At 42.4% G+C, this 23692-nt stretch overlaps 1 protein-coding gene and 1 long non-coding RNA gene across 6 annotated transcripts in view; one reads left to right on the top strand and one right to left on the bottom strand.

Annotated features, from left to right (window-relative positions):
* The window catches only part of ccser2b (coiled-coil serine-rich protein 2b), a 109349-nt gene that overhangs the window by 68509 nt on the left and 17148 nt on the right, over positions 1 to 23692 (bottom strand). For 4 of the 5 annotated variants that reach the window (XM_014158323.2, XM_014158324.2, XM_014158325.2 and 1 more), the window contains exons 2-3: positions 7942 to 9422; positions 7584 to 7771 (exon numbers count right to left, since the gene is read on the bottom strand). In XM_014158323.2, the coding sequence (XP_014013798.1) occupies positions 7584 to 7771; positions 7942 to 9382 (1629 nt within the window). In that variant the 5' untranslated portion in view covers positions 9383 to 9422. Of the gene's footprint in view, positions 1 to 7583; positions 7772 to 7941; positions 9451 to 23692 lie in introns of those variants that run through there. The other variant, XM_045702428.1, reaches the window with a different exon arrangement.
* Positions 807 to 22975, top strand: LOC106578983 (uncharacterized). Its single transcript, XR_001322557.2, has 4 exons — positions 807 to 923; positions 1761 to 1931; positions 22011 to 22113; positions 22223 to 22975. It is a non-coding gene; the product is annotated as an uncharacterized lncRNA (long non-coding RNA).

Raw genomic sequence — 23692 nt, 5'->3', positions numbered from 1 at the left:
TATCTTTGTAGTGACTGGGTGTATTGATACACCATCCAAAGTGTAATTAATAACTTCATCATGCTCAAAGGAATATTTAAATGTCTGCTTTTTTAAACAAATGTTATCTACCAATAGGTGCCCTTCTTTGAGATGAATTGGAAAACCTCCCTGGTCATTGTGGTTGAATCTGTGTTTGAAATGCACTGCTCGACTGAGAGACCTTACAGATAACTGAATGTGTGGGGTACAGAGATGAGGTAGTCATTGAAAAATCCTGGTAAACACTATTATTGCACACAGAGTGAGTTCATTCCGCATTGTTAAGCACATTTTTACTGCTGAAATCATTTAGGCTTGCCATAACAAATCTAAAAACATAGGGGCTATTGTGTGTAGGTCGGTGGGGGGAAAAAAATCAATTTAATCCACTTTAAATTCAGGCTATAACACAACAAAATGTGGAAAAGTCAAAGGGTATGAATACTTTCTGAAGGCATCTATCTAGCACACACTTACTGACAGCAATACCACAGAGTTTCTAAACCCAGAAGTGCAACATTCCAGAAACGCTAGTGAAACTGACCTAATAGCCCAGCCCGGGGTTTGGGGTTGGGAGAAGTGAAAGATTATTCCTCCGTTGTTCATTTTCTCGAAATCGAAATTCAAGCCAATGTAGTTTAACATGTTATTACTCCAACCTCATGAAAGTGACAAACTGACACGTTTTAATTTTTGTCAAAAACAACTTCATATCGAAGAAGGGCCTTTGATTTGACAGCCTGCACTTGCGCAGTTCTGCACGAGACGACCGTTAGACCCGATGACGTGTTTCCACGCATGACCGTAGCTAGCCAACATCGCCACGGCATCACCTACAAGTGTGATCGAGGATTTATATTTAAGAAGCCGTTTTAGCCTATCTTCATACAGTACTGTCTTAGGTAATACTTTGTGTGAACTGTGAATACACTTTCTGATCAATAGATGGGTTAGCTGACAACTTCACGAAAACAAATGTACACGCTTCCATGGGGCAAAAGTCAGGATGTTGTTGTTGTAGCCAGATGGCAGCTTCTTGTCATTCATGCTAACTATGTGTGGAATCGAAGTGGCTTCTTTCAGCTTGTTATTGATACCATGTCTTGTTTTGGGGTGTTTCGACTAATTTCATGTCAATGCTAATATGGCTCAAATTCGCTAGCTATCTAACCAACAACTGTAACGATTTATCAGAGAGACAAGTGCTCATTATTTGTTTCGTGCTGTTGGCGGTAGGTGCACTTGATTCAGCAGCCCTACTGCCGGGAAGGCACCGTGTTTCCATGTTGAATAATTGCATGTGTCTGAAGGTAGAAATCTGCCTATCCGGCAGGCCAGAGAGAAAATCAAGTGCACCTATCGGCCCATCACTGGCCAATCAAATAGATCAGATCACTGTTTCTGCACAGTTTCCTCAAGCCATAGACTGTAAAAAGAAGCCTCCAACGCACAGAAAAGTTGATACTGTGAGATTTCAAAACTTTCAAAACCATGACTACAGCAAATAGCTGCTGATTTTATGAGTAAGTTCATGTTTAAAGTTGTTATTCAGCTGTTGTTATTCAGCAACACTTTTATGAGCCATAAAATGCATGTTCTCCCCACTTCCACTCACACTATAACTAGCACTGCAGCTGCAATGAATGAGTATAGCAAAGTGTTTCCATAAGCTTGCCTTATTATTAGCAGCTTGTGTCTTTTTTTAATATCAAGGACTACTTCACTTTCTCTGGTCACAGGGGTAACAACATGAATTGGTGCATGGGGCAGAAATAATGCAGAGCGACTTGAGTTTCGCCATCAGCTGGACCCTTTTCTCAGCCGAGGGAAGGAGAGCGGAGGGACGATGAGTCAGGTGAGAGGCAGCCTCAGCGCTGCTCCCTCCCTCCCCTCATGGCCTGCATCTGATGGTCAGTCTAAGTCAAGTAAAAACGTTTTAAAAAAGCATACTATGCTCACTCAGCTGTGCCTCACAAGTAATACAACAAATGATCTATTACCAGTGATCATATTCCTATTTTTTTAATGGTCTGAAAAGAACAACATTGGCAGGATGATGTATTGGGCCTATAACCTACTGCACAAACCTCATTGCTACAGAACTGTTTTTAATTGGTTAATGTTGCATAGGCTTATGTTTTCTTTCTAAATCTGAGAAGTAGATCTCAGCTTGCATTTTGACTCAGAAAGTGATCTCGACTCAGAAAAGGTTGGTGACCGCTGATCTAAGCCAACTCCGTCTGTTTTGCCACATTGTTGCGTACGCCTCGCTTTTGTTGCTAAACAACTATCCTACAGCTGGATTATTCTGCACTGCAGAGACAGTGTACTGTAAATGCCTACAGTGCTGAGTGCAACAGTTGCAGTGCTTACAGTTTACAGTAGAGGTCACTCAAGTACAACTTTAAACATACCAACAGATATGCATGTATTGTACAACAGTGTGTCTGTCTATGGCGCTGATTAGCTGCAGTCAAACTATTATGAGATCCCATGAGATGATTATAGGCCGATGTTATTAGATGACGTGGGTCACAACTGTTTGACTCAAAATGATTCGTAAAACTTAAAAATACGTCATAATATGTCTATCCTGTCCGAAGGTGCTCTTCCTGGAAAATCCCCAAATTGTCAGACTAAATAAAACCTAGCCAAGATCACAGTAAGAGCTGTGCTGAATATATAAGGAAATAGGCCAGGGCCCCAGTTTCCCAAAAGCATCTTACGGCTACTTTATTCATTAGAACCTTCGTAGGAGCACCGAGCTGTTTCCCAAAACCATCGTTACTAAAGTTGCGCTTGAAAACGCTCGTTATTTAACGACCGCCTCTGACCACTTGAAGAAGAGATGTCTTTTCCCCCTTTATACACAGAAATTCGCCACTAAACACAAAATCAATATGTTTATCTGTCTTTCTGTGACCGTCTAACTTCAGAACAAACGTGACAGTGACTACAAATACCAAGTTGTCAATTTCTTTGTATAACAAGGATATGAAGACGCTTCAAATAATAACTGAGATGAGTACTAAAAGATAAGTACATTATAGAGCTATGTATTTGAATGATATTGAAATGAAGTTCATGTTAATTCAATTGAGTTTTATTTAGCTATTTGTAGGCTAGCCTACTGTCTGTCATTTTTTACTCAATATATTTCATGATCTGTAACGTGTGCAATGTTGTGCCAAATCTTGATTTAGTGCATTATCATAGGGTAAGCATTAGAATAAGATGCCTCAATATATGCTGCCATAGGTGATCGTAACTTTCTAGGAGTTGATCCGTCGTCAGTATTGTGGAATAATTCTAATGATAAAGGTAAGATTGAAACGGGAGAACGCTGTTCCGAGAGCAGTGCTGTCCTTCGATCCCATCAGTATCGACACAGACCTCAACGATGCATTTAGCGAACGTACTCTGCGTGGTGTTTTGGGAAACGCATGTTACATCTTCGGCCGTTGTAGGAAAGATGCATCGTTAAAGCCTATGTACTATCGCTATCGAGAAACCGGAACCCGAGCTGTGAACTAAGCCCCTAAACTGGTATTGAGAGGTTCTGGACCGTAAGTACTTCATTTCCAATAGAGAAGCAAAAGCAAAGGAACAAATCCAGGTATTTTGCATAACCTAACTAAAACAAATGACTGGAGACGAGCTGCAATGTGTATTGACGCTTGTCTTATAATAATGCTGCCCTAATGATTCAGCACTTTTCAGAGAAGTGCTTTGTACAGTAAAGACTGCTATATAATCCTTCTGCTTGCCTCTGGTCCTGAGGCTGCATCCTTCTTTCTGGACAGATGATAGGCTTCAGGAAAATCACCCGTGGCAACAGCCAATAGGTGCCCTCGAATGAAACATCATTCCACTGATTCATTTGCTAAAATAAAGAAAGTTGGGTTCTTAGATTGGTAATGCAGAAGCTTAGTGCAATCCGGGATCCTTTAAATTTCAACGGGGTGACGTCAGAATTGGAAGTCCAAAGGATTCTGGATAGCAAGGACCAACGGCAGAACAAGGCACTACCTCCTTCCTTGGTGTAATCTAGGCTATATCACAACCGGCCGTGATTGGAAGTCCCATAGGGCGGCGCACAATTGGCCCAGTGTCGTCCGTGTTCGGCTGGTGTAGGCCGTCATTGTAAATAAGAATTTGTTCTTAACCTGTCTGGGCTAGGGGGCAGTATTTTCACGGCCGGATGAAAAACGTACCCAATTTAAACAGGTTACTACTCTGGCCCAGAAACTAGAATATGCATATTATTAGTAGATTTGGATAGAAAACACTCTGAAGTTTCTAAAACTGTTTGAATGGTGTCTGTGAGTATAACAGAACTCATATGGCAGGCAAAAACCTGAGATAATTCCAAGCAGGAAGTGGAAAGTCTGAGAATTGTAATTCTTCTTTTGATTCTCTATCGAAGCTACAGTGTCTGTGGGGGGCGTTGCACTTCCTAAGGCTTCCATTGGCTGTCTAAAGCCTTCAGAAAGTGGTTTGAGCATTTTCCTGTCACTGGGCAGATAATAGGAGCTCATTCACTGAGTGGTCTGCCTGGCAACAAAGGGATTGGATATGCGCGGTCACACGAGCACGCCGTTCCTTCTTTTTCTTCTTGAATGAATATGCTATTGTCCGGTTGGAATATTATCGCAATTTTACGTTAAAAATACCATAAAGATTGATTTTAAACAGCGTTTGACATGCTTCTAAGTAAGGTAATAGAACATTTTGACTTTGTCTCTCGTTCCGCGCTCGCGCGTTATGCCTTTGGATAAGTGATCTGTACGCACGAACAAAACAGAGGTATTTGTACATAAATATGGATTATTTCGAACAAAAACAACATTTCTTGTGGAAGTAGCAGTCCTGGGAGTGCATTCTGACAAAGATCAGCAAAGGTAAGAGAATATTTCTAATACTAATTCTGAGTTTAGGTTGCCTCGAACTTGGCGGGTGTCTGAATAGCTCACCGTGATGGCTGAGCTATGTACTCAGAATATTGAAAAATGTGCTTTCTCCGTAAAGCTATTTGAAAATCTGACACAGCGGTTGCATCCAATCTATAATTCTTAAAATAATTGTTATATATTTTGTCAACGTTTATGATAAGTATTTTTGTAAATTGATGTGCACATTCACCGGACGTTTTGGTGGGAATACATTTTCTGAACATCACACGCCAATGTAAAATGCTGTTTTTGGATATAAATATGAACTTTATCAAACAAAACATACATGTATTGTGTAACATAATGTCCTAGGAGTATCATCTGATGAAGATCTTCAAAGGTTAGTGCTTCATTTAGCTGTGTTTTGGGTTTTATTGACACATGTCTTTGCTTGGAAAATGGCTGTGTGATTATTTTTGTCTATGTACTCTCCTAACATAATCTAATGTTTTGCTTTTGCTGTAAAGCCTTTTTGAAATCGGACGTGGTTAGATTAATGAGAAGTTTATCTTTAAAATGGTGTAAAATAGTTGTATGTTTGAGAAAGTTGAATTATGACATTTTGTTGTTTTTCAATTTGCCGCCCTGATATTTCACTGGCTGTGTCCAGCCCATAGAAGTTAACTGACTTGGCTAGTTAAATAAAGGTTCAATATTTTTTTAAATCAAAAACCTGACAAGCTGAGATTGGTGAAAGCAATAGGCTGCAGACCATGCAATCGCTTACAGGTCAGTGGTTAGTTAGTAAGGAAAGATGCACTTTAAAAGTATTCAAACAGATAACAGAAAAAACAGATAACTACTGTATGTAGAGGTCTTGCACGTGTACAGGAGCAGAGTGGTGCATTGAATGGCATAAACCCTGACTGCATACAGTACACTGGTCAGAGAAATACCAGCACCATTGAGGACCTGTGCTGTAGGTCAAAGTCCTGAGTAGTGATATAGGATTGGGGACAGTGATACTGTGGGCAGAGACCCCGTACAGAAACAGCGCCAGGCAGTGAGCTCATTAAGGTCAAAGCCAGCAGGACACCCTTCGACCCTCTAGAATACAAATCACCCAGGATAATCCACATAAGGGAAGTAGCGAGGGTGAAAGTTTTCTACTCCAGCAACAGGGAAAGTAAAACGCTGACTATTAAAAAAGCTGTGTAAGTAAAAGTAAAAGTTCATTGGACAAAGGTTAAATGCATTATGACAGCCAGCGAGGATTAAGCGCAGTCGGTAAAACAGAAACACATCCTACTTGTTCTCCAACACACGTGCAGTAGAGACCAAAGTACTGAAGATTGACGCCTCCCATTCCGATGATGGATTAAAACTTCATCCATCCTGTTGGGAGCTAAATAACTTTAAGGGGAAACTAAAGCAGGCTTTGTGGTGAAGCAGAGACCACACAACCAACCATGCTCTGGCATTTTAAGATGGAGGTTGTCACATTGTCATAGTACACAGATCAAAGGAGGACATTTACCTACCCTATATGACCAAAAGTATGTGGACACCTGCTCGTCGAACATCTCATTCCAAAATCATAGACATTAATATAGAGTTGGTCCCCTCTTTGCTGCTATAACAGCCTCCACTCTTCTGGGAAGGCTTTCCACTAGATGTTGAAACATTGCTGCAGGGATTTGCTTCCATTCAGCCACAAGAGCATTAGTGATGTCGGGCACTGATGTTGGGAGATTAGGCCTGGCTCGCAGTCGGCATTCCAATTCATCCCAAAGGTGTTTGATGGGGTTGAGGTCAAGGCTTTGTGCAGGACAGTCAAGTTCTTCCACAACGATCTCAACAAAATATTTCTATACGGACCTCGCTTTGTGCATAGGGGCATTGTCATACTGAAACAGGAAAGGGCCTTCCCCAAACTGTTGTCACAAAGTTGGAAGCACAGAATCATCTTGAATGTCATTGTATGCTTTAGCATTAAGATTTCCCTTCACTGGAACTAAGGGGCCTAGTCCGAACCATGAAAAACAGCCCCAGAAAATTATTCCTCCTCCACCAAACTTTACAGTTGGCACTATGCATTTGGGCAAGTAGCGTGATTCATCACTCCAGAGAACGTGTTTCAACTGCTCCGCAGTCCAATGGCGGAGAGATTTACACCACTCCAGCCGACACTTGGCATTGCGCAAGGTGATCTTAGGCTTGTGTGCAGCTGCTCGGCCATGGAAACCCATTTCATGAACCTCCCGACAAACAGTTATTGTGCTGACATTGCTTCCAGAGAAAGTTTGGAACTCGGTAGTGAGTGTTGCAACTGAGGACAGACGATTTTTACGAGCTACGCGCTTCAGCATTCGGCGGTCACATTCTGTGTGCCGGGGCAGCTCTAGCAGGGCAGAAATTTGACGAACTGACTTGTTGGAAAGGTGGCATGCTATGACACTGCCACATTGAAAGTCACTGAGCTCTTCAGTAAGGCCATTCTACTTCCAATGTTTCTCTGTGGAGATTGCATGGCTGTGTGCTCGATTTTATACACCTGTCAGCAACGGGTGTGGCTGAAATAGTCAAACACACTAATTTGAAGGGGTGTCCACACACTTTTGTATATATAGTGTATTATATTAAATGGTATTGTATTCTATCCAGACCCACCATGCTGTTGAGGTCTGAGTCGTAACTCCCACAGGGGTGTGTGATGGTCCCAAGGGCCTCCAGACCCTCCTCGTCCCACATGTAGGTCCCCCCCGAGCCAGAATCTGAGGGGGACAGGTCCAGAGATGAGCCAAGGGGGTATTCTGCACCCCCAGACAGGGCCTGGCTAGTACGCCGAGACAACCCCCCTAAAACAGAGTGGAGAATGAAGAGGTGTTACTTGCCTGCTACCTAATCACTTAAGGAATATTAGTTAATTTGTTTTGGTTAATATTATGGTATGTCATTTAGGGCCTGTGTCTGAGAAACCGGCTCTTAGTCTTTCAAGTCAATTATTTTGATTAATGTGAAATCTTACCAGTGAGTCCCATCCTGGCCCAGTCCACACTGTCAGACAGGAAGCTGTGAAGGCCAGTCATGGAGGTTCCACCGTGCCGTCGGTTGACGTCTGTGTTGTCATCATCCAAGTCAGGCTGTGATTGGTCGAGCCTTCCGTTCTGGGCCGGGAGCAGCAGAATGCAGTCTCCTCCATTTCCCAGGTTGTCAAAATCGTCCATGTACTCCTCACTGGTGTCGTTGCGCTCCAGGGAGGAGGTGGAGGAGAGTGACATGTCCTCCAGGCCTTCCCCCAGGGGATGGACCCCACTGGACGCCACAGGCTCCTCTAGCAGGCCCTCTGGGGTGCTCACTGGGCTGTCAGTGATGCTGGTCAGGTCTGGGGTGACACGGGGCATCTCCACCGAGTTCCTCCTCCCCTCGCTTTCCTTTCTGTTGCCATGGACCTTCTGGGAGGTGGCGGCCAGGACAGGGTGAGGCTGCTTGATGAGGGAGGGTCGTGTGAGCCTGTAGCTGAGGGCCGAAGGCTTGGTGGTGGAGGAGGCTGAACTCGGTAGTAAGGACTTCCTCAGTGTGATGGGTGGCAAGATGCAGCTAGTTGTTCCCACCCCAGCCTTGCCTGGCACTGGTCTAGGTCCACCCTTACTAAGATGTAGGCCTTTTCCTCTCCCCCCACTACTCAGCACAGGGGTGGGTCTGGCCAGGGGAGATGTCTTGACCTTGGCTAGAGGCCTGGGCAGCTCCTTGGTCAGCTCCGAGGCCCTGTTGAAGGAGTAGGAGCGGATGATGGGTGGCTCGGTGGGGGAGGGGATCCTCTTGACGTGGGTGAGGCTCTGGGAGCGCACCATGTTCTCCTCTGTGGCCGTCTCCAGGCTGTCGCTGGACTGGGACAGGCTGCTGGTCAGGTTGCTGTGGGGAGAACCACGGCTTTGGCCCCGCCTGAGTGAACCGGTCCCAGACCGCCCAACACCACCCGCCTGGCCGTTGAGACCCGCTTTGCCATTGCCGAGACTCTGTCCAGACAAGGCCTGTTTGGGGATGGCCCCGCGAGACCCAGTTCTGGAGCGTATAGTCCTGGGGAAGGTGGAAGCACACCCCTGTACCTTAACTGTGGCAGGCATGCTAGACGGCTTCTTAATCTCCCGTACCACCATTGGTAAGTGCTGCGGTTGTCGGGGGTGATGCCCAGCTCCAGTTCTGTCCTCCTCCCATGAGTCCCCCCCCCTCTCCACAGGGGCTCCCCCTTTCCCCTTCTTCCACTTCAGAGAGAAGGAGGAGGGCATCCGGATTGTTCCGTTCTGCCTGGTGGTGGCAGTGGGTAACCCTTTGCCCGTGGTGCTGGAGGAAGGGTGGTGGCGGGTCCCATTGCTCAGTGGGGCGGTGGCAGCCACAGCCGTGGGGCGCGAGCCAAACTTGGGCAGCCTGGAGACCATGGTGGGCAAGTTGGGAACCGGATCTTCCATCAGCTGCCTGCTGGATCATGGGTGTGCAGGGCTGGCAGAGCTGTGGAGGGAAAGAGAGAGAGATGGACAATTAGAGAAGGGGAGGAGAAAGAGAGAAATTGAAGGAGGAGAAGAGGGAGGCCAAGACAGAACAAGGAGGAAAAATAGAGCGAGGAAGACAGAAAGATTTGAGAACATGTCGTGCTAAAATTTTACCAACCCAAACCTGTTATTTCTAACACAAAAGAAAACGTAGAGGTAGACTTTAAGCCTACCAAATGCAGTAAAATAAATGACAGTCGGTTACTTTCTGTGAATATTCTATTCAAGCTAATGAGAAACAGACAAACCTTTAGTGCAAAGTAGCTGTAAAAGATCAATAACATCTGTTCTGGGAAAGCAGTCTTTACTGTGCCCATTAAAGTGCCCTGGTGCTTCAAAAGGCTAGGGTGTGTGCAGACCTAGTGGTTAACTGGCAGGGGCAGGCACTGAGAGTCAGGACTTGGTGGAGCACAACCACATACACATGCCATACTCGATACTGTACCACACCCCTAATAATCCCAATGCTACTCAGCAAATTACAACACAGCTTTCCTGACTGCACCCGCTCCTTACACTGCTCTGACATTTAAAATCCCACCCAGGAGGCTAGTGTTGCAGAGCATCTACCTTAATAACCTTTAGACTAAACCCTCGCATGTAATGTCACAGCTACAATTGAAAATTGCGGCCGATAGCATTAAAATGCAAATCAATTTATAACATTTTTGACAAATAAACCTACCATTAAAATTATAGACTGATCATTTCTCTGTCAGTGGGCAAACGTACAAAATCAGCATACTTTTTTCCCTCACTGTACAATCTGTAGAAACTGTGAGAATAGAAAAGTTTAGAACTTTTGTGAAACATCACAGCACCGTCAAAAATATGGCAAGTAGAAAATCAAAACTGGATGGTTTTCAGAGAAAGGGTAGCTAAATAAAAAAAAAAAGAATAAGTCATGTGAAATGTACAGTGTCCGTAAAATGTATATAGTTTGTATAAGCTGGAAGTAGAAACCTAAGTATTGTTGTCCATTAGTTTACTCCAATTAGGGGTAGTAGTGGAAAATAATAAAGAAGGAAAATATATTTAAGAAAGAACAAAAATGAATGTGTGATTGGAAATTATGCACACAATTCAATTTATAATGGGGGGTCTACCGTTTAAAAAAGGTATGTAATATATACACACTATATATACAAAAGTATGTGGGCACCCCTTCAAATTAGTGGATTCAACTATTTCAGCCAAACCCGTTGCTGACAGGTATATAAAATTGAGCACATAGCCATGGAATTTCCACAGACAAACATTAGCAGTAGAATGGCCTGACTGAAGAGCTCAGTGACTTTCAACGTGGCACCATCATAGGATGTCACCTTTCCAACAAGTCAGTTCGTCAAATTTCTGCCCTGCTAGAGCTGCCCCCGGTCATCTGTAAGTGCTGTTATTGTGAAATGGAAACGTCTAGGAGCAACAACGGCTCAGCAACAAAGTGGTAGGCCACACAAGCTCACAGAACGGGACCGCCGAGTGCTGAAGCACACAGTACATAAAAATTGCCTGTCTTCAGTTGCAACACTCACTACAGAGTTCCAAACTGCCTCTGGAAACAACGTCAGCACGTCAACTGTTAGTCCGGAGCTTCACGAAATGAGTTTCCAAAGTTTGATGGAGGAGGAATAAATGGTCTGGGGCTGTAATGTCGTGGTTCGGGCTAGTGAAGGGAAATCTTAGTGCTACAGCATACAATGACATTCTAGACGATTCTGTGCTTCCAACTTTGTGTCAACAGTTTGGGGAAAGCCCTTTCCTGTTTCAGCATGACAATGCCCCTATGCACAAAGCGAGGTCCATACAGAAATGGCTTGGCGAGATCGGTGTGGAAGAACGCCGACTGCAAGCTTAACCGCCCAACATCAGCGCCCAACCTCACCAATGCTCGTGGCTGAATGGAAGCAAGTCCCTGCAGCAATGTTTCAACATCTAGTGGAAAGCCTTCCCAGAAGAGTGGAGGCTGTTACAGCAGGAAAGAGGGGACCAACTCCATATTAATATCCATGATTTTGGAATGAGATGTTTGACAAGCAGGTGTCCACATACTTTTGGTCATGTAGAGTATTTAATTCTTAAAAATAAAAAAAATATATAAAAAAATACATGCATGAAAATTCAGTGATAAATGTGGTTTAGTAGGATTTTCTTATCTGAGGGCAAGTAGAGAGCAGCCTGAAGCTGTGAGGAGACTTCTATTTTTTATTTATTTAACTAGGCAAGTCAGTTAAGAACAAATTCTTATTTACAATGACGACCTACCAGAAGGCAAAAGGCCTCTTGCGAGGACGGGGGCTGGGTTTAAAAATAAAAAATATTGGACAAAACACACATAACGACAAGAAAGACACCATAACACTACATAAAGAGAGACCTAAGATGACAACATAGCATGGCAGCAACAGAGAAGACAGAGAGACATAGGTTTTGGCCTTTCTAGGGAGTTTTTCCTAGCCACCGTGCTACACCAGCATTGCTTGCTGTTTGGGGTTTTAGGCTGGGTTTCTGTACAGCACTTTGAGATATCAGCTGATGTAAGAAGGGCTATATAAATACATTTGATTTGATTTGACATACAGAGAGAACTTGGAGGAGAGGAATAAAGTCAATGGCTACATCCCAAATGGCACCCTGGTCAAAAGTAGTGCACTACATAGGGGCCTGAGGGCACACAGTATATATATATATAACTGCCTTAACTTTAATGGACCCCAGGAAAAGTAGCTGCTGCCTTGGCAGGAACTAATGGACCCTAGGAAGAGTAGCTGCTGCCTTGGCAACAGCTAATGGGGATGCATAATAAATACAAAATACAAATAGTGTGCTATTTGGGACGCATACCATGTCTATGGGAGACTGATAATACACAAAAGCTTCCATGCAAATGACAACAACCTTACCGTCATGTGGATGATGCCCGGTGGGCATGAATGATGATAAGGAGTGGGATAGGGGCTGGCATGCATTCACAGAAGTAGCACCAAAGGGCAATTCCGCGGTAACGGCAACACAGATTATTCACTTAAAAATGTATGCCAAACAAAAAAACATTGATTTCAAAGTTTAACAAACCATGTACTCTTATGTACAAGGACTATTTGTAACAAAATGTTACAAAAACACATTTACTGGATGAACTGTGCAGATTTAAAGTTTGGTAACAGAATTTCGATAAAATCTCCCTCAGTTTTTTGTGTGTTCACGGTTTCTAAAAACCTCTTAAATACTGTATCTGCTCCGAATGAATATTTAAAGATGTCTGCAGAAAGAATGGGGTGTCAGCTATCACATGACACCTTGACTTGACACCAAAATAAAAAAAAAAATCTATTTTGGTTATTGAACTACAGTAAGTGAAGTGAATTTACACCCCGTCACGGAATTGCGGTAACATAATTTCATCATCGGTCCCTGATCTGTAAGACACAAAAATGCATAATTATGGATATGAATGTCATTATCTTCATGGTGATGTATCCTAAATAGGTACACAAAAAGGTAGAAATATTAAATATCCTCCTTTTCATATTTGGGTATTGTTCTACACACTGGCTATCATTTCAATGAGCTCTGCCCCCAAACAAGACCAAATTCAGGTGGTCCGGACTGGACCAAATCTGAACCGATCATAGACGTCCAAACTCATGAAACACAGACATCAAAGAACAGCACATAAGAGCTCAGTAGAGTTCAGTACATTAAAGTATAGTTCAATACAGTGAGTACAGTATAGTTCAGTACATTAGTGTACGCAACTCTAGAGTGCTCTACTGTGTACTGTACAGTACTTTACTATACTCTACTTTTCTTTACTGTACTCTACTTTGCTGTACAGTACTGAACTATACTGTACTCTACTCTGCTGTACTGTACTATACTTTTAATTACTGTAATCTACTGTACTTGTCCTAACTTGTGAACCCAACTGTGGTTTGTGACAACTATGATTTCTCGTTGTAGCCAATTCAATTTCAGAAATTCCGTTACCAATTTTGGGGAAATTCTGTTACCAATTTGGTAATGGAATTTCAAGTTTTAATCACTTAATTATTCATTTAACAAAATATATTAAAAGCACTAACTAATTGACAGGTCTACCTTGTTACTTCTGTGAACTTTCATCATCCTCCCTCCTCATGAAGGGGAGAAATCTGAAAATATCTTAGAGATATATGGGTTTTTGGTAACAGAATTTCAAGGCACAAGGCAATGTTTCTTAAACTTACAGAAAGCAGAAAATGTCCTCCAAAACTAAATATAAGTGTTGATATTAGTTGTCTGGGGCCTTTAGTTCAACATTGTGTTTTGGTGCCTTTCTAATCAAATCAAATTCAAATCAAATGTATTTATATAGCCCTTTGTACATCAGCTGATATCTCAAAGTGCTGTACAGAAACCCAGCCTAAAACCCCAAACAGCAAGCAATGCATGTGAAAGAAGCACGGTGGCTAGGAAAAACTCCCTAGGAAAAACTCCCAAAACCTAGGAACCTAATACCTTTGAAGACTTTTTCTGGTAGATGTTTGACCAGAAACCAACACCTTTGCTTATTCCACATTTAAGGGTGGAAAATTGTGAGAAAAAAAAAGTAATAAAATATATATGGTGCTAATGGGTCCTTTTACATGGAAATGACCCAAACAGGCCTTCCTTACTGTAAAAGGTGCATGTAACAGGGATATGCAGTCCTCCCCCATAAAACCACGAGATGATAACGTAGCCATGGCTCTGCCTACAGACACAATATGACGAGGGTAAATCATTCCCCAGGGGCTTGAAGTACAAAGTATTTATTCAGTAGAGAATGGAGATTAGGCCCGTCAGGCCCCTCAGGTGTTATGAAAATAAAACCCCAATTTGGAACAGAAGAAGCCCGAAGGAAAGTGTCAGGAGCCAGTCAAGTGTTGAAATTTGAGTTTAACACAAAAAAGAGAACAAAACAGCATATTCTCAAGCTTGGGTTATCCAGAACATTCATAGGCCTATGTGCAGCCGGCCTGAGTCTTATTGCAGGTCATGGGTTGAAATACCGCAGAAGTGAGAAACTCAAACTTTCGGGACTGAGTGTCGTTTGCATTGGTGTCTATAGCAATGACTCTACATTGGGCTTTGTTGAGAGAGAGAGAGAGAGCGAGAGAGCGAGAGAGAGAGAGCGAGAGAGAGAGAGAGAGAGAATTCTAGGGATTATGGAGGGTCTAATCAGCAATCAGTGTAGGCTAGCACTGGTTCAAAGCCATCAGCCCCATCTCATCAAGAGTATTGAAAAAAGGGCAGGGTGAATGACAGTGCGGAAGGGAGAAGAGGCAGAGAAGAGAGAGAGAGAGTGTTAGGGCTGCACAATTAATCAATTGTTTTGACGAAATTGCAATATTGACATGTGCAATATCCATTTTGAGCCATGAATGTAACATTCAAATGTAATAAGGGTCCCTTGGGAAACTGACCAACACTTTGGTTCCTACCCTATCACAACTTCTACCAACGCAACCTGACATGTCGTGCATGCCTTAATGTGTGTGTGTGTGGTAGTAGTAGACTAAGCTATGTTGCTGCAGGGGAAAGTTGCTGTGCTGCATTGTGGTGTTGCAAGGTTGGCCAAGGACAGGGAATGCATGCAGATGAATGGGTTTGCACAGCGTGCTAATGAGCTTTGGTGTCACGTTCGTCGTAATAATTGGACCAAGGTGCAGCGCGATATGGTTTCCACATATTTAATATTAGAAATGCACAAAACAACAAAGAAAGAACGAAACAAACAACGAACCGTAACTAAGAGGTGCTACGTGGACTAACTCAAAACAATATCCCATCAAACACAGGTGGAAAAAAATGCGTCTTAAATATGATCCCCAATTAGAGACAACGATAACCAGCTGCCTCTAACTGGGAACCATATCAAGCACACCAACCTAGAAATATGAAAACTAGAATACCCACATAGAAATAATAAACTAGAATACAACATAGACATCCATATACTAAATCACCCCCTAGTCACGCCCTGACCTACTATACCATAGAGAAACAATGGTTCTCTATGGTCAGGGCGTGACATTTGGCCTTCGTAGACTACACTGGGCACCTGGCTGCAACCAACACTCTCTCCCCCTCCCTCCTGGAGCGGTTCCAAGGCCAAATCAAATGGAGATTAGATGTACTCCTGCTGCAGTTCATCCGTTTGAGGGGCACTCTGCTACTGACGGTGATATTCCTGTGCTCTCAACTTCGTAACGCAGTGACCTCCGGGTTGCAGTTAGCACACAAACACACAGATATTTAGCAGCCATCTACAGTGCCTTCAGAAAGAATTCACACCCCTCGACTTTTTCCATATTTTGTTGTGTTAAAGCCTGAATTTAAATTACATTAAATTGCACTATGGGTAACGCTAGTTAGCATTGGCACACGAAAATACCTCAAACGTCCTTCATACTGGGCACAGAGACAAAAAAAAAAAGGCTTAAACGAGTTCATCTGACTCTGGGGAAGTAGACAAAGGACCTCATTGCCAAAATCCTGAAGTATACCTTTAACAAGTCACATAATAGGTTGTATGGACTCACTCTGTGTGCAATAATAGTGTTTAACATGATTTTTGAATGACTACCCCATCTCTGTACTAAACACAAAGAATAATCTGTAAGGTGCCTCAATAGAGCAGTGCATTTCAAACAGATTCAACCACAAAAACCAGGGAGGTTTTCAAATGACTCGCAAAAAAGGGCACCTATTGGTAGATGGATAAAAAATAAATAAAGCAGACATTGAATATCTGTTTGAGCATAGTGAAGTTATTAATTACACTTTGGTGTATCAATACACCCAGTCACCACAAAGATACAGGGGTCCTTACTAACTCAGTTGCCAGAGAGGAAGGAAATCGCTCAGGGATTTCACCATGAGGACAATGGTGACTTTAAAACAGTTACAGAGTTTAATGGCTGTGATAGGAGAAAACGGAGTATGGAGCCACAACGTTTTAGTTACTCCACTACACTAACCTAAAAGGACAGAGTGAAAAAAATCTATGGCAATACTTGAAAATGGCGTCCAGCAATGACCAACAACCAACTTGACAGAGCTTGAATAATGTTTTGTACAATCCAGGTGTGCAAAGCTCTTAGAGACTTACCCAGAAAGACTCACAGATGTAATCGCTGCGAAGGTGACTCTAATCTAAATAGATTTTTCTGTATTTTATTTTCCCAAAAATGGCAAACATTTCTAAAAACATGTTTTTAACTTTGTCATTATGGGGTATTGTTTGTAGATGGGTGAGAGGAAAAAACGACTGAATCCAATTTGAATTCAGGCTTTAACAACAAAATGTGGAATAAGTCAATGGGTATAAATACTTTCTGAAGGCACTGTATAACACTACAGCAACCTATCTATGACACTTTCACAGTTCCAGGTCTAGTTGGAGCTTAGAGGTCAGTTGACTAACTCTCCTTCCATCACCTTGGCTGTCCCACTACTCTCCCTCTCTCCCTCTGGGCTTAGGTTCAATGGAAAGCCCAACATACGATACACCACCACCTCCTACTAGCCAGCATTGTTATCCTCCAATCCACTGGTTACTCAGTCTAAACCAGGTCAAATCAGTTTAAACCAGGTCAGACAAGCTGGCAGGCCAAAGCCTCATTAAAATAAATCCCAGGGTATATCACGCTTTCACAGGAATCATTGTCAATATTTCCACGACAGATCTCCTTTAAAAACCAGCACAGATAAATTACAGTAGGAGAAAAAGCATCACTAGCACACACACACACGTAAGGCCCTATAAAATCCACAATGCGGAGAATGCGGATGGAGTCACAGGATCCAGACATTAAAACAGAATTTAAAAAATGATGAAAAATGTATTGAACTTAGTAAAGGAATCAAATTTGTGTAGCAGTTAGTGATGATGCTAATGAAAAGTCTTCCGGTAGATGGAACTTTTTCCCAAAAACCTTCTCAATTAAATATTAACTAAAAAGTAGCCTATGCTTGCTTACCTGGCAGAATGATATGATTATTTGCATCAATCCAGTGGGTATTCGTTTTGCAAACCATCACATGTGGCTACAAAAACACTGCCGCTAAACAGCCTCTTGCTAGGTGCGCACTGGAATGAAAGGGTAACTACAACCAAAAAAAATTGAAATATCTCACATTTTACCATACCTCAAAAAGTGGTCTCCATTGTTGTGAACTTATAAAAACTACATATGATGTTCTCTAAAAAAAAAATTAAAAAGTGATTCTGAGAGCGAAAACCTAATTTAAAAAAGAGGAAAACGGTAATCTAAAACACAAAACTGAGAAATTGGAATAGAATGGCATACAGAAACCCCAAGAGAAGTCTAGGCAGAGCTGCTGTTGATACGTAACAACTGTGGGACGCATTAAAGCTGTCAGTGCACATGAAGATGTGATGCTTTATGCTCATATGGATATTCCTTGGAACCCTGCTTACGCAGTGTACCCCCAGTGACGACTTCCAATGGTAAATCATGTGATAGATGGGTTATCAATGAACAAGCACGAGGGCGGGATAATTATAACTACACAGGCATATAGCTTTGCACTTTTTAGGCAGCGTGGTGTCTCGTGTTTTTATAAATGAACAAGTGTTTCACCACAAATAGCCTACTGAAATGGGAATGGTGCGTTTGATGCCCCCAATGCTTGCCCACTACTTCATGCCCATTTCAGAGACAGTCATTATCATGCCATCATGTCTTAAAGGGGAACTGATTCCTAGAACCAACTTCTCTGGTTATAAAACGGCCTGTGTCATCGATATGAGCCAGAAATAGGGTAGCAAAGGGTCAAAAACTTTCCGGTAAATTTCCAGAATTTTTCCATGGGAAGTTAAGTCCGGGAATTTGGGGAATTTTGCTTAAATTCATTAAAAAAAGTTTGCTTATAACAGTGAACCTTTTTTGTGGAAGGCAATTCTAGGTCTTGCGACATATTTTGGTTAAACTATCCCAATTCAATGGAATTGCAACCCTTTGCATGCACAGTGCACTCTTCCATCACATGTATAGCTGATTCTCAAGATCTTGCACACTAATGAGATGCTATTGAGCACACACTACTACACTGTCTGAGTCAAGGACTAGACACTTTCTGGTAAGTTTGATAACAATACTGGGTGGGGTGAATATATTTTATATGACATGATTTTTCGTTAACTAGTTAATAGTAGCCTAGATTAATGTGTGTTTAAATTATTTCTAACTTGTTAACAATTTCTGCTAGTTAGTTTTTGCTAACATGTGGGTTTTAGCTTGTTTGAGCCTGCTAACCGAGGAGTCTTAATTCACCTGTTTCCATACATGTTTCATTTTAAAGCATTTATCTTACAAAGGAGTTGTTTAATCTAACTGCTTAACTATTTATCTGTACATGGAATGTTCTTCGCCCAGCATACACCCCTCCAACCAGACATGCTTTATCTACTAATTTGCTGGATGCAGAGTTCAACAAAGTTCAAGTGAAGGTCAAGCAAATCATAGAGAAAGCAGACTATTGCAATAATCTCTGATGGGTGGTCGAATGTTCGTGGGCAAGGAATAATTAACTACATGATCTCCACCCCTCAAACAGTATTCTACAAGAGCACAGACACAAGGGACAACAGACACATCGGTCTCTACATTGCAGATGAGCTGAAGGCAGTCAATGACCTTGGACCACAGAAGGTATTTGCACTGGTGACAGACAATGCTGCCAACATGAAGGCTGCTTGGTCTAAAGTGGAGGACTTCTACCCTCATATCACACCGATTGGCTGTGCTGCCTATGCATTGAATCTGCTCCTCAAGGACATCATGGCACTGAAAACAATGGATACACTCTACAAGCGAAACAAGTAAATGGTTAGGTATGTGAAGGGTCATCAAGTTATAGCAACAATCTACCTCACCAAGCAAAGTAAGAAGATTAAGAGCACCACATTGAAGCTGCCCAACAACACCCGTTGGGGTGGTGTTGTCATCATGTTTGACAGTCTCCTGGAGGGGAAGGAGTCTCTCCAAGAAATGGCCACATCACAGTCTGCCGATATGGACAGCCCCATCAAGAGGATCCTCCTGGATGATGTATTTTGGGAGAGAGTGGTAAGCAGCCTGAAACCTATAACAGTAGCCATTGCACGGGTTGAGGGAGACAATGCCATCCTGTCTGATGTTCAGACTCTGTTTGCAGATGTAAGAGAAGAAATCCGTACTGCCCTGCCCACTTCACTGTTGCTCCAAGCAGAGGAAACTGCAGTTCTGAAATACATCAAAAAGCGTGAAGACTTCTGCCTGAAGCCCATACACGCCACTGCATACATGTTGGACCCCAAGTATGCTGGCAAGAGCATCCTGTCTTGTGCAGAGATCAACAAGACCTATGGTGTCATCACTACCGTGTCTCGCCACCTTGGCCTGGATGAGGGCAAGGTTCTTGGCAGTCTGGCAAAGTACACTTCCAAGCAAGGGCTTTGGGATGGAGATGCAACATGGCAGTCGTGCCAACATATCTCATCAGCCACCTGGTGGAAGGGACTTTGTGGATCGAGACTCTTTCCCCTGTTGCCTCCATCATCCTCCAAATCCCACCAACATAAACCGCCTCAGAGCACAACTGGTCCTTGTTTGGGACCACACACAACAAAGTACGCAACAGGCTGACCAATACAAGGGTTGACAAATTGGTGGCCATCTGGGCAAATTTGAGGCTTTTTGAGCCAGACAATGAGCCACCCTCAACAAGGTTGGAAAGTGACAGTGAAAATGAGGCCTCAGAGTCTGATGTTCAAGAGGTGGATATTGAGGAGGTCCAGGGAGAAGACATGGAAGCCGGAGAGGAAGACAACCAAAGCTTTAGTTTCTAGACTATCATTTTACAGATGCATGTAGAAAACGTTTTTGGGAGATGCGATGGATCATTGGGGATCATTCAATATCCCCTTTCTTTTGTTGTTCAGTGAAATCATCCCATGTGAAGAGTCAACTCATTTAATTAAAGTTCAATTCGTAACTAAATTGTTTTTTGTTTTTTTTTCTATTGGATGGATTTAACCATTTGCAATTATGTCTACTTATGATAAGGTAAAAGGTTCATGTTTCTGTCTCCATATGATATGGTAAATATATCCAATGCAAAAAACATCTACATTTAAATGGTATTAATATTAATTTGTAATATATGTTCCTGTTAATTCCCATGGAAAGTTTCCACCTCTGAATATTCCCCAAAATGTGCAACCCTAGTCAGAAACATTCATTCTAGTCTCAAAATTAACTAACAAAAGTGTAAATAGGATAACTTTGGTCATAAAGTCAGTCTCATCCAAAACGAGATTTGGAAGTAAGTGCGACACGACGGGTATGAATTACTTACACGTCCACTTTTGCCATTGATGTCCAATTGACAAGAGACAAGGTGTGGTCCGTCCCCAGCTGCCATGTGTTGTGGACATGTTGTCAAGTCTGCAACGCACACTTGCTCGGCATAGGAGTGAAAATGGACTTCCATAAAGTTGGTGCAAACTTCTAATGCGTTCAACAATATTGTGCAAGATGGCAACGAATGGATTACATTCAACAAACGTATGACATGATGGCTGTGACTGATGTGTGTCGAGTAGCTAGCTAGCTAGCTAGGATACTATGATTCAGCTCGCTAAATACATAGCCTGTCCCTAATGTGTAATGTGATGTAATGTAATGTCATACAGAGTCAGATTTGCATAGCTAACGTTGCACCTGACGATATGGTTTGATAGGATTTAAAGTTAGCCAGCTTGCTCTCGATAATTTTCAACTCGAACTGGCTAGCTAATAAGATACGTGCTAGCTAACGTTAGCTAGCTAGCCAATTCACTTAAGCTCAGACAAAGATATTGGTAACTAACCTGTGTTTGTAAGTTAGGTAGCTAGCTACTTTTATGAGAACAGGCGTGTTGTTTGGGTTAGCACTTGCTCTCGATAACTCAGGCCCTGGCGGCATTCTGCCTTTGCTGTAATGGAACTGGGAGTCATGATCAAGTGCTAGGTTAGTTAGCACTAGCTTGCATTCAGGGGCTTCGTCTGCTACTAGTGCTAAAGCAACACGCCTGTTCTCATAAGTCTATTACGGATTTTCTAGGGCAAAAAAAAAATGAAGGATGGTATTTGTCAAGCCTGAGTATCAGTCTTTTTTTCTAGCATTCTACAAATATGTTACTGCAAGCATTTAGCAATGTCATGTTACACAACTGGTTGCATATGTTGCATTCAAGAAAACTCGAGCAAAAAATATGAGCTCCGACTGGGAGAAATCGTTTTCAACGGTCATCCAACTCGGAATTCCAAGTCGGACACTCTAGCATCTTTCTAGAGCTCCGACTTTCCGACCTGAAGATCACTGTTGTCATGATTTGACCTCAAATAGTAACGGTGTCAGCATCACTGGCCTTAATCTATTCAGTATTTGCTATTAGTGTAGTTTACTTCTAAACTACAGAAAAGTTTTTTATTTTTATATATGTTTATTGAGTGATGATATATTATTTAATTCACAGGCTACTTACAAAACCTGGTGGGTTTGTTGTTCAGCAGTGTCGTGGAAACCCCCCTACCATATCAGGCTCAGAAGGTTGAGGCAGAACACCAGTCCCACTTCAGGTTGGTCATAGGTCAAAATGCTATCACTTGTCTGTCCTGGAATTCATCCAACAACCATTGATGATGTAATCAGTGCTGTGTGTCACAACTCTACCTTGTTTTTCTACAGATGGAGGACAGGATAGATGGTTTGTCATGGAGTCCCCTGACTAAAAGACAGTTTGCTACAAATGTTTAAACTGCGAGAGACCTTGCACTCAGCATTCAAATTATACAAGACATGTATTCTTCAAAACATGTCTGGGAACTGTTTTATATGGGATACCATACGAAGGGTTGGGTTACAGTCCGTCTATCGACATGTCTGTAGACTATTGTCGTAGCGACATCAAACTTTTCGTTGTAGTTATGAAGCAGCCCAGTGCTCTAAATAGCCTACTTTCTCTATTTTAAACCCTTCCGTTTTACTGAATTCATTTTTAATGTCAACCTAGCAAGCCAGGCAACTAAAAGCAATTTTCTACACAATGTTTTTGTTTGTTGCTAGCTAGTTAACAAGTTCAAATAAAAAGTATAACTGACAAACACATTCTGATTGGCTGGGCCTGGCTCCCAAGTGGGTGGGCCTATGCCCTCCAAAGCCCACCCATGGCTGCGCCCTGCCCAGTCATGTGAAATCCATAGATTATGGTCTAATGAATTTATTTAATTGACTGATTTCCTTAAATGAACTGTAACTAGGGCTATCACCAACTAAAAAAAATATGCGCAAGGGATGAGAAGCAGTGCTTGACTTAGGCAGTAGCTCACCAGAGCCGAGTACTAGCACCTCAAATGTTCTACTGCTTGAGCTCCTGTTCCTCTTATAGAATATTAGCTCAAAAGTATTGTGCACTTAAATATAAACAGTCCAAGTCAAGCACTGATAAGAAGCAAATCAGGTAGGCCTATTTTATGACGTTTCCACTGTATCAGAGCGTTACATTTTTCCCTTTTCACGCCGAGTGGTTATCAAAAGGGAGAGAGCTGGAAAGATTTTTCAAATACAGTGAAGAATTATTGTAATTCTTAATGGATGTAAAAACAGACTTTGTTTGCTTGCTGTTTGAGGTGAAGAAAACATTACTTTGAAAAGCTCCACAGGTCATTAGAGGTGGTGCGTTATGCCAATCAGAAATACTATCACATCTCCAAATTGGCACATTTATATGCCTACATTTGTGCAAAGGCCAGAAAGCCTACAGGCCTACTTCTATGCGTGCACGTCCTTACTCAACATTGACAGGAGCGCTCCAAACCAAAAAAAATGACTAAATTGACAAAACTCGTAAATGAAATGAAATAAAACAAAACAACAAATTGGCAGTAGAGAGCGCATTCTGGAAAGAGAGAAGTGTATTGTGCATCTGGGTGAATGGTCAATCCGACATCTGCATTGGCCATGCAGCATTTACCGTGATAGGGCCTCAGCAGAAGGCAGGGCATTCATACTTCTTGTGCTTCACGGAGCAGTGCAGCACTGTGTCAAGGAAGTGAGTTTGTGTTTATACAGGATGTACCGCCCCCACCAACCGTCAACCAATCATGTCAATGCAGAGCTATACAGAGCCCTCCGCATTGTTCTAAAATTTGGGATGCG

The sequence above is a fragment of the Salmo salar genome, chromosome ssa19 (genome assembly GCF_905237065.1).
Source record: "Salmo salar chromosome ssa19, Ssal_v3.1, whole genome shotgun sequence".
Taxonomy (NCBI): domain Eukaryota; kingdom Metazoa; phylum Chordata; class Actinopteri; order Salmoniformes; family Salmonidae; genus Salmo; species Salmo salar.
The sequence above is the reverse complement of the archived record's forward strand: the minus strand, read 5'-3'. Positions and strand labels throughout refer to the sequence as shown.